Source organism: Ischnura elegans, chromosome 4 (genome assembly GCF_921293095.1).
Source record: "Ischnura elegans chromosome 4, ioIscEleg1.1, whole genome shotgun sequence".
In the NCBI taxonomy this organism is placed as follows: Eukaryota; Metazoa; Arthropoda; class Insecta; order Odonata; family Coenagrionidae; genus Ischnura; species Ischnura elegans.
The window spans coordinates 90,343,191-90,357,156 of record NC_060249.1 but is presented as its reverse complement, the minus strand read 5'-3'; the positions used below and the strand labels follow the sequence as shown (position 1 = coordinate 90,357,156).

General features: G+C 38.2%; 1 protein-coding gene across 1 annotated transcript; it reads left to right on the top strand.

The window, feature by feature from the left end:
* The first annotated feature begins 1,341 nt into the window (after positions 1-1,341).
* On the top strand, positions 1,342-5,680 carry LOC124157759 (piggyBac transposable element-derived protein 4-like). Its single transcript, XM_046532760.1, has 2 exons — positions 1,342-2,911; positions 3,026-5,680. Exon 2 carries the CDS (start codon positions 3,028-3,030, stop codon positions 4,024-4,026), a length of 999 nt encoding a protein of 332 aa, XP_046388716.1. The 5' UTR covers positions 1,342-2,911; positions 3,026-3,027; the 3' UTR covers positions 4,027-5,680.
* The last annotated feature ends 8,286 nt before the right edge of the window (positions 5,681-13,966 follow it).

Sequence of the window (13,966 nt, the reverse complement as noted above, 5' to 3'; positions counted from 1 at the left end):
TGTACATCTCCGCCGCGGATTACTGTAATGAAATCGTCCACGTGTTCTTGCGGGGGTCTCGCATGCTCTATTGCACTCTCCGGCGCATGCTCTACATGCTCCCAAGTGAGTATGGAAATCAATATACACCTCCCCCGTTTTCTTCGCCGGCAATGTGAAACCGAAGATACATGCAAGATGGCTCGTTTTTGCATCCCCTTCCGAAAGTCATTTATGGTAATTTCATTAATGTTTCCTTCATGAATGAATGATCTTCGAGTGTGCCCTTGCATTACACGCCTACGATTTTATGCGCAAGTTTCACTTATACCAAATGCAGATGACTCTTCATCGCTTATTTTAACTCGCAGCGCGTGCTCTAAATGGCCAACATTGCTAGCTATCCTTATTATTTTATATACTCCTATCTATGTTCTATTGGTGATGCATGCATAGGCTCATATTCCAGTTGTATTTATCTAAATGTATTTGTTTCGCATTATTTGAGAATAGAAGCAAGTTAGCTTCTTTCAAAGTAAGTTTAATCGGCTTAAGAAAAATAAGCGAAACGGACAGAAATGTCGCGGAATAGAGGTGCGCTAGTCGGAGAACAAATCGAGAGAGAGCGAACGAGTGCTCAGAGTAGTAGCTAGGCAGGTGAGTTAAAAAGTTTCGTATTAGGCAATATCCCTAGCGGCAAGTGTAGGGACTAAAATTTACGCGAAGGCGCACATCTAAATCAAAAATTCACAACGGTATTCAAATTAGATTTCGTACGTCACATCGCTTAAAATAAAGGAATGGTAGTCCTTATTAGATTTTATTTTGAATCAGGAGTGGACATTGAACTGAAACAACTCCCTCTAAGCTTCTTAGATTATTTTAATCGAACTCTTAATATTTTGTTTATTTTCAACAGAGTACAATGTAGTCTCTTTGAATTCCTATATGGCTTTGTCACCCAAAAACATCAGTTATGTTATTCATATAGGTTATCAAATTGTATAAAATTATTAAAATTCAATATATTTATCACGACGGAGTGGACCGCGGTGGCTCATTATTGACCTACCGTGGTCGCGATTTATTCTTATTGTAATGCAAATTTATATGAGAACTCGATGTTCCGCCATAATTTTATTCACGGTTTTAGTTTTTTTCTAAACTAGCTCTAATCAGATTGATTTTTCGTTAACGAGGAGGCAACCTTTATAAATGTTTTTATCGTTAGTGAAAAGCAAGCATAAAGCTTGGTATACAATACAATACATTTATGCAAATGACACATGACAAATTATGAGACATTTATAAAAAATACGTTACTATGACTACTTCATTTCTATTAACACTTTCACTGCGGAGCACGTCTATCGACGTGGTCGCGATCTTCTGCCAGCGGCGGAACACGTCAATCGACGTGCTAACACACTTACGTATGAAATGGCTTCTGATTGAATTAATTCTATATATACCGACATGTGCTTAATTCTTCTTCTTTTTTATGATCCAGACATCATATATTCGGATCCGTTTCAAGGTGCCTTTCTTACATTGAAAGTTATGTTTATCATTACCTCGAGTAACTTTTATCATTTTCTTATGCTCTCTTTTGAGATTTAATATAATCATTTTGCGAGATAATTTGTTTCACATAATTTATTAGTAAAAAAATCCGTATTTAACTTTATAAATGAAATATTATGAAATTTAATTTATATTTACGAATAGTTCATACCGCGTGGTAAGCTGATACATATATAATAAATATTGATTATCTTAGAGACAACGACACATTGCTCCTTTTTTCGCCATCTTTAGTATATTTCTTAACGTGTGAAGACTAATATCACAACTTTCAAAATGATTACTTCTACGACGGTGCTGTGGTAGATGAAAAAAAAATATATATATATATATAAATATATTTCCCCCCCCCCCCCATCTACCACAGTTACAACTGTGTGTGTATACATATACACAGTTGTAACTGTTGGTTGAATCGCGCTATACCCGTCGATTTTGTTAGCGGAGGTTTTCTCTCAGATTTTGTTGAGACAGCTATGTTATGAGTACTAAAGAACACATTGGTACAAAATGAATACAAAGTGGAAACTTCGTTAGAAAAAATTCTACCGTGATGAAGAAGCAATGCTGCCAAAAATATTTTCAGACCCGAAACGGTAAGATGAGAATACACAGAATGGACGTCGGTATAAATTCGCTGTAATTGATATTTCTGGAACAGGACACCATTACGTCCTAAAGGAAACTTTTGCTGGTGTCACATTCTGTGTTTTAATCAGTAAAGTAGGTACACGACAGATTCAACATTTTGCTACAATAGCTGTGCTTCTGACCTACTAGTCGGTGAGCAACAATTCAGAAGCAATGTACTACAAAGTGACGGCACGGTTGAAAATTAGCCAGAAGTTTTAGATTCAAGAACGCAGAACAGACGTGAACGTGGAGGAGAGACGTTCTGACATCGGGCAGTGCAATTTTAGCTCCAGTACATTAGGTCAGTGGTATCCATAATGGGGAAAAGAAGACGCCAAGTAGAAATATCTCCCCAATATCAAGGTAAGGTTTTGCCTAATTTAATAGTTTGTGTAAAGTGCTAATTCTCAAGTTTTCATTTTCTACAAGCTAAAAAACGAATTTTCTATTTAGGGGAATCATCGAAACAAAATTTTTTAAAAATAGGGATTTCCAAAAACAAATTATCATCTTCTCCTGAAGTACAGTCAACTACAGGTAATTATTGCTTTATTACTTCATCTGTTTAATTGAGATTGCTCGGACACACTCGGACTAACTATTAGCTCTTTCACTCTTTGCATTAACGTTTTAGATTCTGATTCGTCGTTGGATCCAGTTTCTATACCCAAAGAGTCTCCAGCTGGTCCTTCAAATGCCTCTTCATCAATACTTGGTAAGAAAAGCAAACATTTTTCAAAAATTGATGACAAAATATCTGCCTGTTAAAATTTGCACCTCCTATGTGTTTTTTATTTATATAATTTTTTTATTCTGTCGACGAATGTAGGAATGCCTTCACCCAACGCAATTTCGGGATACAGAGATAGAAATTTGCCAGAGAAAGAAATTGAAGCTATCCCGGAAGATGATACTTCCGGTTCAGGGGACAGTGATGACAGCTTTCTTCTAAGTAGCGACGATATGGAGGATGATGGAAGCACCGAATCCGAAGACTGCGTATACCCAGAGGATGATGACGCTTTCGAAGATTCGTCAATAGGTATGTGTGATAGCTTCTCAAGTTCCCTAACCCATGGCTCAGCTGTGACTCCGGGTTTGTCTATCCACGCGCGTCGTACTGACCGAACTTGGTCTATGGAAACACCCGCATTGCCAGAAATGACTTTCACTAGACAGAGGAATTTGAAAGTGAAACCAAATGGAGACACTCCATGGGATTTTTTTCGTCTGGTATTCACAGACCAAATAGTAGAAAAAATTATTCAAGAAACAAATAATAACGCGGAATGTTTCTTGAAAGAGAGGCTATCTCCTCGCGCACGCATAGGATGTTGGAAACCTGTCACAAAGAATGAGTTTTTCGTGTTTATAGGGCTACTACTGCACATGGGACTGATCCAAATATCTCAGATTCAGGATTACTGGCGGAAAGACAAGTTTTATAACATCCCTTTCTTTCCCTCACACATGTCTCGGGACAGGTTTCAAATAATTTTACGAGTATTACATTTTGCACCTGCCGAAGGGACACAAAAACCACGTTCATCTGACCGCCTTCAGAAAATAAGGCCACTGTTAAATCATTTTGATGACATAATGGATGAAATATATTACCCTTCCCGAGAATTGAGTATTGACGAGTCCATGATTTCATGGAGGGGGCGATTGTCTTTCAGGCAGTACATCAAAGGAAAAAAACATAAGTTTGGTGTAAAGCTATACATGCTGGCTGAACCCACTGGCCTTGTCACAAAAATCTTAGTTTACACAGGAGCCGGGGAAAACTCTGAGGGAGGACTTGGGCACGCTGGGCGGTGTTGTTCATAAACTTTTGCAGGCATATGGAGGAGTAGGACACTGTGTATTTATGGACAACTACTTCACCAGTGTGGACATTGTTGCAAGTTTAGCAGCAAATAAAATTTTGTGCACTGGCACGTTGAGGAGTAATCGAAAAGGTAATCCCGCGGAAGTTACTGCGAAAAAAATAAAAAAGGAGAAGTTGTGGAAATGTGGTCCGACGACGGGGTTTGTGTGCTAAAATGGAAGGACAAAAGGGAGGTGACAATGATTAGCACACAGCACTCGGGAAAGTTGGTGAATAGCGTGAGCAAAAGGAAAATTGAAAGGAGGGTTCCTGAAGCTGTGAGGGAATACAATAAATTCATGGGTGGTGTTGATAGGTTAGATCAACTTTTGTCCTACCACATAACCTCAAGAAAGACCTTGCGTTGGTATAAAAAGGTTGCTCTCCATATTGTGCAAATAATGCTATTAAACAGCTTTCAACTGTATTAAATGTATTCAAAGGGAGAGAAAATGAGTCTACAGAGTTTTAGACTTAGTATTATAGGAAAACTCGTCAGTTTTGGCCGGACTCAGGAAAACGTCATCGTTTCCCAAACCCAACCACTTGAGATGCACTTTCCCAAGTTCAACCCCATGACAGCTAAAGGGGATAGAAGGAAACAAAAAAACTGCCGTGTATGTACAAAAAAAGGAAAACGCCAGCAAACTATATACCGCTGCCCTGATTGCGCAGAAAATCCTCCTCTTTGCCTGGAAAAGTGCTTCAAAGAGTTTCACGGAAGGATTGATTAAATTACGTGCATCATGTTTGGTGAATATGTTTTAGATAAGTATGTTTGTTTATGTGAGTGTTTTTATCATATTCTTGTATATTTACTGACGTTTTTTAATGGTCATAAAACCTGATAAAACATTTGTAAAAGTCATTCTATTTTTATTATTTTACTTGCTAAGAATGCAAATTGTTAATCTTAATTCGAGATAAATACATATTATCCTACAAATTTTCTTTGTCCTTGTTTTGTCCTACAAAATCCTTTTACCAATTTATTAGTGTATTTTCAACATAGAGGAGTGCATGAATTGTAATATACCTCTACTCTTTTCCACCACTCTTCAAGAACCATCGAGTATATAACCATTCAAGCGGGGAGTATAAAAGATAGTGGTCTAAGATAGGTTTCCAAGGTAAGTATAATGAGGCTAGGCATAAAAATTACCTAATTCCGGTATTTACCTCAAATATGTGCAGAAGATCAACATCAAAATGTATATTCTCCCCATCTAAGGTGAACGTCCAAAAATGTTTTGTGCACAAAATGTACGATAAAAAAAGAGCATCAGGTGGGATTCCGAGTTCAAATATTCAGTTAATGGTACGAGGGTAGTAATTAAATACGGATTAACTATATACTTGTTTTAATCATCGATATTTAGCGACTAAAGAAGATGTATTTATGCATAAGAAAATTTACAACCTTCTGTAATACGGGTTGCATAACCACGGACCATTGTCAACGGCGGACCACGTCGATCGACGTGGAAAATAAATTATCCAATTATACCGAAAAAGAAATTGAAAATTTTAGTTTGGTGATACTGGATGTTCATTACATCCAATTTCAAACCTGTTGGCGAGAAAAAAAAAATTCCGCATTTTTGGATCATAGGGGACCTGAACAGTCGCAGTCAAAGTGTTAATATGAAGGCTAATTTGTTATTTCAAAAGGTATAGTGACGAAAACGTATTTTAAAGCGTAGCTTCTTACGTGGAAGGCAAACTTTTTCCCCAGCTCTTATCCCAAACATTTTCTCTCAAAAAGATGACTATACCTATTTTCCTCAGAGCCACAGATAAATGGGAAATCATATTGGGTTGAAAGTATTTCAGAGCTGGGGGAAAATGTATTTCAAGCTACGGGTAAATTTCAACCATGCGCTAGTAGATACTTAGGGCCCAAAAAACCATTGGGATTATATGATATACGGTCATTTTTTTCGCGTAAAAGAAAAGTTTGAGCTTTTATAGTCCGTGGTATCCAATTTAAAGTGCATTAAATCGTCATCACGTCGTCAATGCCTTGACTAATCATGTTGATATTGAAACCTGTTAGGGGAAATAAGTTCTTTTTTGACGAATTTCTTGAAGTTCGTCAAAAAGATTTTAAATTCTTACATTCCTTGCACCATCTCCTTAATGAAGACCCTCCATTGATATACAAACAGTGTGTATCTTAATTGTCCTACAAATTGGATTATTACACTCTCATACGAGGGGATGTAAGGTTCATCTTCGCACCTGCCTCCCACCATTTTTCAAAGTACCGACTGCGATGTCTTAAAGAATGCAACAGGGGAGGAATCACTCACCAGCCGCTAAACGAACGGTGATATTTCTTTTTCTTTCATTCGGAAAAATCTCCCACAGTTGAGCATTTCAATTTCCAGACGTCCGCGCAAAAACGTCTTAATTTATCGTGAAGACGGCCCATGCGCAAAGCTAGTTTCTTTTTTTTGTGTTATCTCGGCTCCGCACGTCATGTGGCCCTCTTCTGGATCATGATTTTTTTTCGCCATCGGGTGATTTTTATCTCGACGCGCAACCCTGAGCGCGAGCTTCCGTGCAACACTTATAAAGCGAAGATTAGGCGATCGTAAAACTCGAGTGGTTGTGTTCTCATAGTTCCGTATCGGCGACCGTGGTCCCTCAGCCCACACGAAAACCCCGAGATTCCCGAATTCAATCTTCGCGCAACTCCTTACCTTTATCTCACCCCAAGAATTTCACCGGTGTCGTGAGAGAAATTTTGCACGATAAGAATCCGTTTGACGAGGCCTTAAAGAAATCGCGATACTGCGGGTTTCCACAGGTTCTGGTCGGATCTAATGTTATTTTTTTTATCCATTAGCGCTTGAAAGAGAGGATACGTTTATGTATGGGATGGATCCAAACGAGGATAAACATGGATTTCATCGCAGTTTTTGTTTTTTTTTTAATGGATAAAAAACGTTTTGGAGTGGATATCTGTTCCGTTCACGACAGGGCGAACGGTTTATATTATATAAAGAATATATCGTCGTTAAACAGTCTTGCGGAGCGGAAAATGAGGCGTTTCTGAAAGCTCCAGAACTAACCGACGGGTTATAATGCCCATTTTCGACTGACCGTAATGTGCGAAAACACGAATAATGACGTGACTAGCCGTTTCAAGAAAACTGTTCCTCCTCGTTGAGTGGCGGTGTTTTTGGGAATCTGATATAGCGTAAAACTGAACGACTGTCAACACCTGATAGGTAATATCATAAATACTAGTAATGTAAACTCTATGGGTAATATCTCCCTTTTGTCTTACGAGCCCGTGAATTTGTCTATTTTATTGACAAATGCTCGCATCAAAACCTCTCGCCAATTTCGTTACAAAGTAACCGAATCTTACATAAAAATGCATCGTCTCTTGACCAGCGTAATAAAAAATAATTTTAAAAAATAGTCATTTCTGACTTTCATGTTTTAACAGTGAGGAAAATTTGTCCTCACTCTATTTTTTATAATTGTTTATTTTTTCATTTGCGTTAGAATTCCATTTAACATTGGTTTAAGAGCGAAACAACTTTTCACGTAAATGAAAAGAAAATAGGTTGAATTCACTCATCACACTCACGCAAAGTATTCGAAAATTTTCACCGAAGCGAAATTTATAGTGGCTTCAAATAAGTAGCTGAAATTATAAATTTCTTTTTCGTGGATGAATCAAATATTTCTCTGTCATTTTTTCTACCGTGAGTGTTATCTGGAATGCAACCTGTGTGATCGTTAAGATCCTTCGATAATTACCTGAGCGAACCAGTCTATTATAGTCATGTAGCCTTGGATTATTCTACCTTTGCTTCATTCGCAGAACATAGTCCATCCTACATAAAGTGAGTGAATAGTAAACTTGCCGTTTTCATTCCCGATTCCACATTTGTTGAAGATTATGCTTTGCTTAATATATTAAGGTCTTCCCTATTTCATATTTCTCATTTTTGTCAATTCACAGTTGTTCGTCACACATTAATCACTTAATTATGGTTTTTGGTTATTTTTCTGGCTTTTCATGTGGAAAATGGAAAGGTTTCCTGTATGTAAATAAATTTCGAGGTCGGCACAACGCCAGATAAAGCCCTCACCAATTTCAAACCGTAAGAACATTTATTCGTTCCATGACAATAATTGACTTTTTTAAGATAATTTTATGGCTCACAGAAATCATCCCGTGCTCCCGTTTACTTTGGTGATAGGTTACAGATATGTTTGAAGGGTTACCTGCGTAAATAACTATAAGAGGACTTCGGTTTCAAGGTTGAGCACCGCTATCGTGTGAGCACCTACTTACCAATATAGATATAGTTTTTTCGTTAACTTCAATCATTAAGCCTAAAGCTGCCTGCAAACGCCGTTTAAAATATAAATCACCCTTACATGACTGAAGTATTACTCGTTAGATGTATTTTTATTGACAGTGTTTTAGGAGGCGAGTGTGGTAAGTCCAACGCCCGTTGTAATCCTCTAAAAATATTTATTCTAATATTGAGTTAATATCCTCATCACTGGTGACTGAAAACCTTTAGAAGTGATATGCAAATTTGACTAATCTTCAGTTAAAAGTTTGACCATGACATTGAGGATAGACTAATTTTTCCGATTCCTATTCAGCAACCAAATTGAGAATGTCAATGAAAAGGATGTAAATCGACATCTGTCAGAGCTTTTGTATTTAGTGTCATTTTCAAAGCAAAATGGTGGTTAGTATGGTAGAAATAAATATTATCGTGTAGAATAAATTGTCTGTGTGTAGAGATAAGTAAGAAATGGGTGAGAAATGGAGGTATAAGTGATGAGCTATACATATCTTAAATGTGACCATTTGATGTATGACCTTTCCTGGAATTTAAGATTTTCGGTGCATATTGAATAGAATTAGAATGCTTACAGTTTCACCCTGATTTAGAGCGCAGTTTTATGTAATCCTTTAATGTTTTTGTAGCTAAACATTTCCATTTTCACCATAGCATTATCTATTTTCACTGGTATGAAATTTGGAAATATTTGAAAATATTTCCTTTGAGGAATTTGGTCTCGGTTTAGCTGAGGTGTAGCAATTTTTGGATGCCCATGGGTAACTCCCACCAAAAATGTTTGGATCAGTGGGTCGGGGGAGATTTCGGAAAGGAGTGAAGAACGGGAAGGCCTTAATCATTCGGAAAAACTTGGAAATTTCCTCGTTTTCGCTCCAAGAATGATCTGCATAATTTACTCCGAAAGTCTCCCGAACGTTGAGGAATCTCCGGTTTCATCGAGAGCCTTGTAATTTCTTCACCGCACTACAATTTTCGCCTCCAGTCTTAGCGATAATTTATGAGGCATTTACCGTGAATATCTCACAAATTTGAATTGATATCAGTATACGCTCGTGTACGTCTTTTTTTCAAGAAATTTTTGTTTATATTTTACTGTATTTTGCGCTGCTTTTAAGGCCGCTTTAGGGCAGGCGCGCACTAGCGCGACAACGACCACGACAAATCTCTGTCGCACACCTTCCGACCAGAGCACGACCGCGATAGCAAATACATTCACCACTTGCTCAGTCGGTATGGTCGGGTCGGAGTGAAGTCGGAGTCAGTGCGCGGAGCGCCATTAGAATATGTGTAATTTCTGGCCGCAACGACCGTTGAGTCGGGAACGACCAAATTCAAAAATTTTGGTCGCACGACTCGGGTCCGACCAACGAGTCGCACTTGGCCTAGTGCGCGTCGCTCCATTTGTTGCAATGCTAAAACTGGTCGTGTGCCACAGGTCGTGATCGTGGCCGTGGTCGTGGTGGCCATGGTGAATGACCAATGGTCATACTGATAGATCATGCGAACGAAATCATTCGTCGTGTGTATAAGAAAAATTCGCGAATGAATCGCCATGTGCATGACCATTCATTTAAAATTAGAAAATGTTCCATTTTTGCTCGCATAGCCCAGTGAATGATAGCAGTCCGGATCATTTCATTCGCATGATCATTCACCGTGTATAGCGGCCTTTACTTCTGGTATTTCCGATATGATTGCCCGTTGGGTGCAAGAGAAAACCGCTCTGGTAAAGAAGGCTGTGCGTCGGTCAAGATCGAGGGCGGATTCAACATCAAATTTGCGAGAAGGTCATGACCTGGGTCCATGGAGTCCAGAGAGATTCCAGAGATATTAGTTCAAAACATTATCTAAAGAGATTTTTCCATTGTGAAATTTTTTTAAATACCAATTTTTTAACGCATTTTGGAGCCTAAAATTTCATTTTTATTGTAATTAACAGATGAAATTTACTAATTTTAGACATTTAAGAAGTTTAACAATGGATAAGAAATTAATATCCAACTTGAAGTTTAAGATAACTTTTTTAAATTTGGGGGGGGGGGGGGAGGGTACCCCTGTAACGCCTGCTAAAACAGGCTCCGGTATAGATCACTCTATGCGTACTGTAACTGATCTTAAAGAATTTTGGAGATCTATAAAAGTCTCAGGATTATCTCGCCTTACATCACCTTCCTTGCTAACAAAATATATTTCTAAAATATCTGGAGATAATTGTTTGACGAGGGGCTGAAGTCCTCGCCTAATAATGCTAGGGCCACGTGTTTGAATCCCGCCTGAGTGGGTTTTTTACCACTCAGGACATGGTTGTTTGTAAAATTCTGCTGATTAGGTCCCTGGAAAATCTAAATATAGGCCACGCCTTCGAGGAATCCTGGAGAAAAACGGTCCAGGTAGAGAATTTTAAGATTAATAAATACATTTTCGAAGTATCAACTAGGACTTACTCTCATTTTACCATGTAATGATGATGTTGAATTAACGAATAAATCGTTATACTCATTCAGTACATTCTCTAATGTTGGAAAGTAACCCAGTTGAAGGGACGTCATTTCCTTATTAAGATGATGAGCTAACTACCTAAAATTATGCCCCTAAATACTGTCCGTCAAAATGTTTTTCAATAAAAGGATTGGGGCCACATATTGGATGATATTTGACTTTTTCCATGGCTGCATATTATTCCAAGGCCAGATCTACGATGATCTTAATTTGATCATCATAACGTCGTCTATTCTCGTTATAGATTCGTGACGTCCATCGCTTTAGGAACGGCGGGGAGAAGATCAAATTTCACTATCAAAGCCTATCTGCGGCAATCTAACATGGTCGATGAAAACTTACACTTTCCTTTTCCTACATTCATTCTATTCGATGGGTGAAAAGAAAAAAAATCTTTGTTATATTACCATAGTCTATAAATAAAAGCAAAAGCCGATTGTGCAGTGGACACGAGTTATTCTAGAGTAATCGGGAGAGAATATTTTGGTGGTAAAGAAATTGTTACGTATTTAAACGTTTCTCGGGTTTCCGCGCGGGTAAGATATTCGAAGAGCGCCGACGTTTCGGGTTCCGACTCGTCAACCATTCTCAAGGCTACTAACATCATTCATAAATTGTTACGTCTTATCTACACGAGTTCAGGTAAGTCTATTATTACGATTATGTAAGTTTAACTTTGATTATATTTAACTCAAGTATCTGTATTAAATATCCATCATCGCAATGAGGATTAAAAATAATGTGACCCGAGAGAGGAGGTAAGGTAAATTTTCAACAAAAGCCATAGTCGCGCCTCTCCACTATTTTGGGAACTGTGCTGAATCAAACTGCCTAAATTGTTTTTCGACTCGTACTTTAGTTTGCAATCCAAGTTTACACTTTTAGTCCACTGGAATGCGTTGCAGTGCAGTTTGAGGTAAATCTAAAGGCTGTGAAGGATGACTGTGTATGGAGTTATAAGGCTATTCTGACAGAGGCTGATGCGATGATCAGAGGTTCTGAAACGGTTAAACGGCTTGACTCTGTTAGCATCAAGAACCCTCCGATCAGAATTTCTGTTATGCGGAATAGAGAAACTAAAATTTTTAATTCCGTCGTAGATGGAAGGAGTATAGATCAGGAAATGTTCAAATTAAGTAAGAGTTATTTTTTTTATTTTGTTCTTCAATTAGAGATAATGAAACGCGCTAGATTAAAAGTCATAAATATTGTAAGAATCGACGAATATCTTATGGTCGATATTCCCATTCGTGGTATTAAAGAACTTGGATCAGAGGAAAACAGCATCGCTTGTATTAAAATTGGAAAAGAGTATTTAAACATCGTCCTGAATTCATTTTATTCTCCCGGCCAAGTACAATCCAAACAGCTGTTTTGTCCTCGACTGAAGTGTATTGACATTTATTCACACCCTTGGTTAACGTTGAACTTTTGAAAATGGTACCCACAGATTTCCTCCAGTGTTGAAACGTACCTATGGCTCGTGCCGTATGATTTACGTACCGTGACGGATCGCAGGGAAACCTATCCTTTCCGCATCTCCAACCTCAACAATGGAGGGAAAATGTTTGAATGGGTGAACCCTCGGCTAGCCTAAAATTTATTATCGCAAGCGTTTCAAACTCGCCTCATTCCCCACGAGGCAATTGAATTGAAATTCTGGGCAGGAGTTGAGGATGCGATAAACGGAGTCGATGTAAAAACCCATCCTGCGGTAGCGCTCCCCGCTGGGCGGCCATAGAACCCCTACGGAGAGGGTTCCAAGCGAAGGAGAAAGGGGTTTCGGAAGCCAGAATAAATCAGACCCCCTGCCGCTGGCTACGTGTGTACTTCACCACCGCAAACAGGGTGCGAATCGAGGTTTTACGTTCTGTTGCCGATTACTTGTTTCTTTTGGCAGCAACTGTTCTTTCTACGTTTTCTGTGTGAATGTTCATGATCTTTCCTTCATTTACAATGCCTTAAATGTCAAGTTCCGATCCTCAGAAATACTGCCTTTCTTTTCACTCCACATTCCCACCCGCGCCTTTCGTAATAATCACCAACTGCACCAACCTAAATTCCGTCTTTCTCTCTCCCAGAGATCCCTTTTTTACCGACTCACTACCTCTTTCAATACTATTTCGTCTACTCACCCTTCCCTGGATCTTTCAATGCCCATCAGATCATCAAGAGGCAGCTTAGAAAAGCCGTCTTTTGATTTTTTAACATCCTTTTTATAGTTTTTTATAGTATTTTTTATAGTTTATATTTTTAAAAGCTGCAGATGTTAAGTTGTCTATTGAATGCAAATGCCGTTTTGGCTGTATTATAATGATTCAATAAATAAATAAAAAAAGGCTCAGAATTTCCGTAGAAAGATTCAAAATAATATTGATAATCCCTAAGGCATAGGTAGAATATTTTACAAGGTGATAAAATGAAATCTTTTTTTCTAAAATTTCTATTTACTTATTTTCTCCGAGCCATAACGTAATTCCTTCCCTCCGTCCTTACACTGCTGTGCGCATTAGTAAATGGTGTTGAAATTTGTTAAAAAAAAGGTGGTGTTCGCGCTTAAAATCGCATATGTTATCGTCCCCATCCTACTTGAATATCTTATCAGATTACCTTTCTGTATTGAGTTACCTTTGCGAAGGTGCAGGTGGTCATGATGGAGCGTATTTTCCCCTTTATAAATCGTATTAGATTACTTTCTGTATTGGTTTACATTCGCAGAGGCGTTAGATGTATTTAATTGAACTATATTTTCCCATCAAAAAGCATATCAGATTACCTTTCCGTAATGGATCATATTCCTGGGACCAGTGGAAAGGGGTGATCTCCATGATTTCCTCCAAATTGGTTTCATATTACCTTTCGATATCGGATTTTTATTTTATTTTTAAAATTAAATAACGGAATTTTAACGGAAGTTTTTGCCACATACGAGTTTTTAATTGCTAGGTTTGACAGATGAATTTTCCATCTGCATTTTGCATAGCTTATTACTGTACTCTTCACTAAATCAATGCCTCCTTCTTCGTGGCTTACGGTGGCAGTGGCTTTTACTGTACTT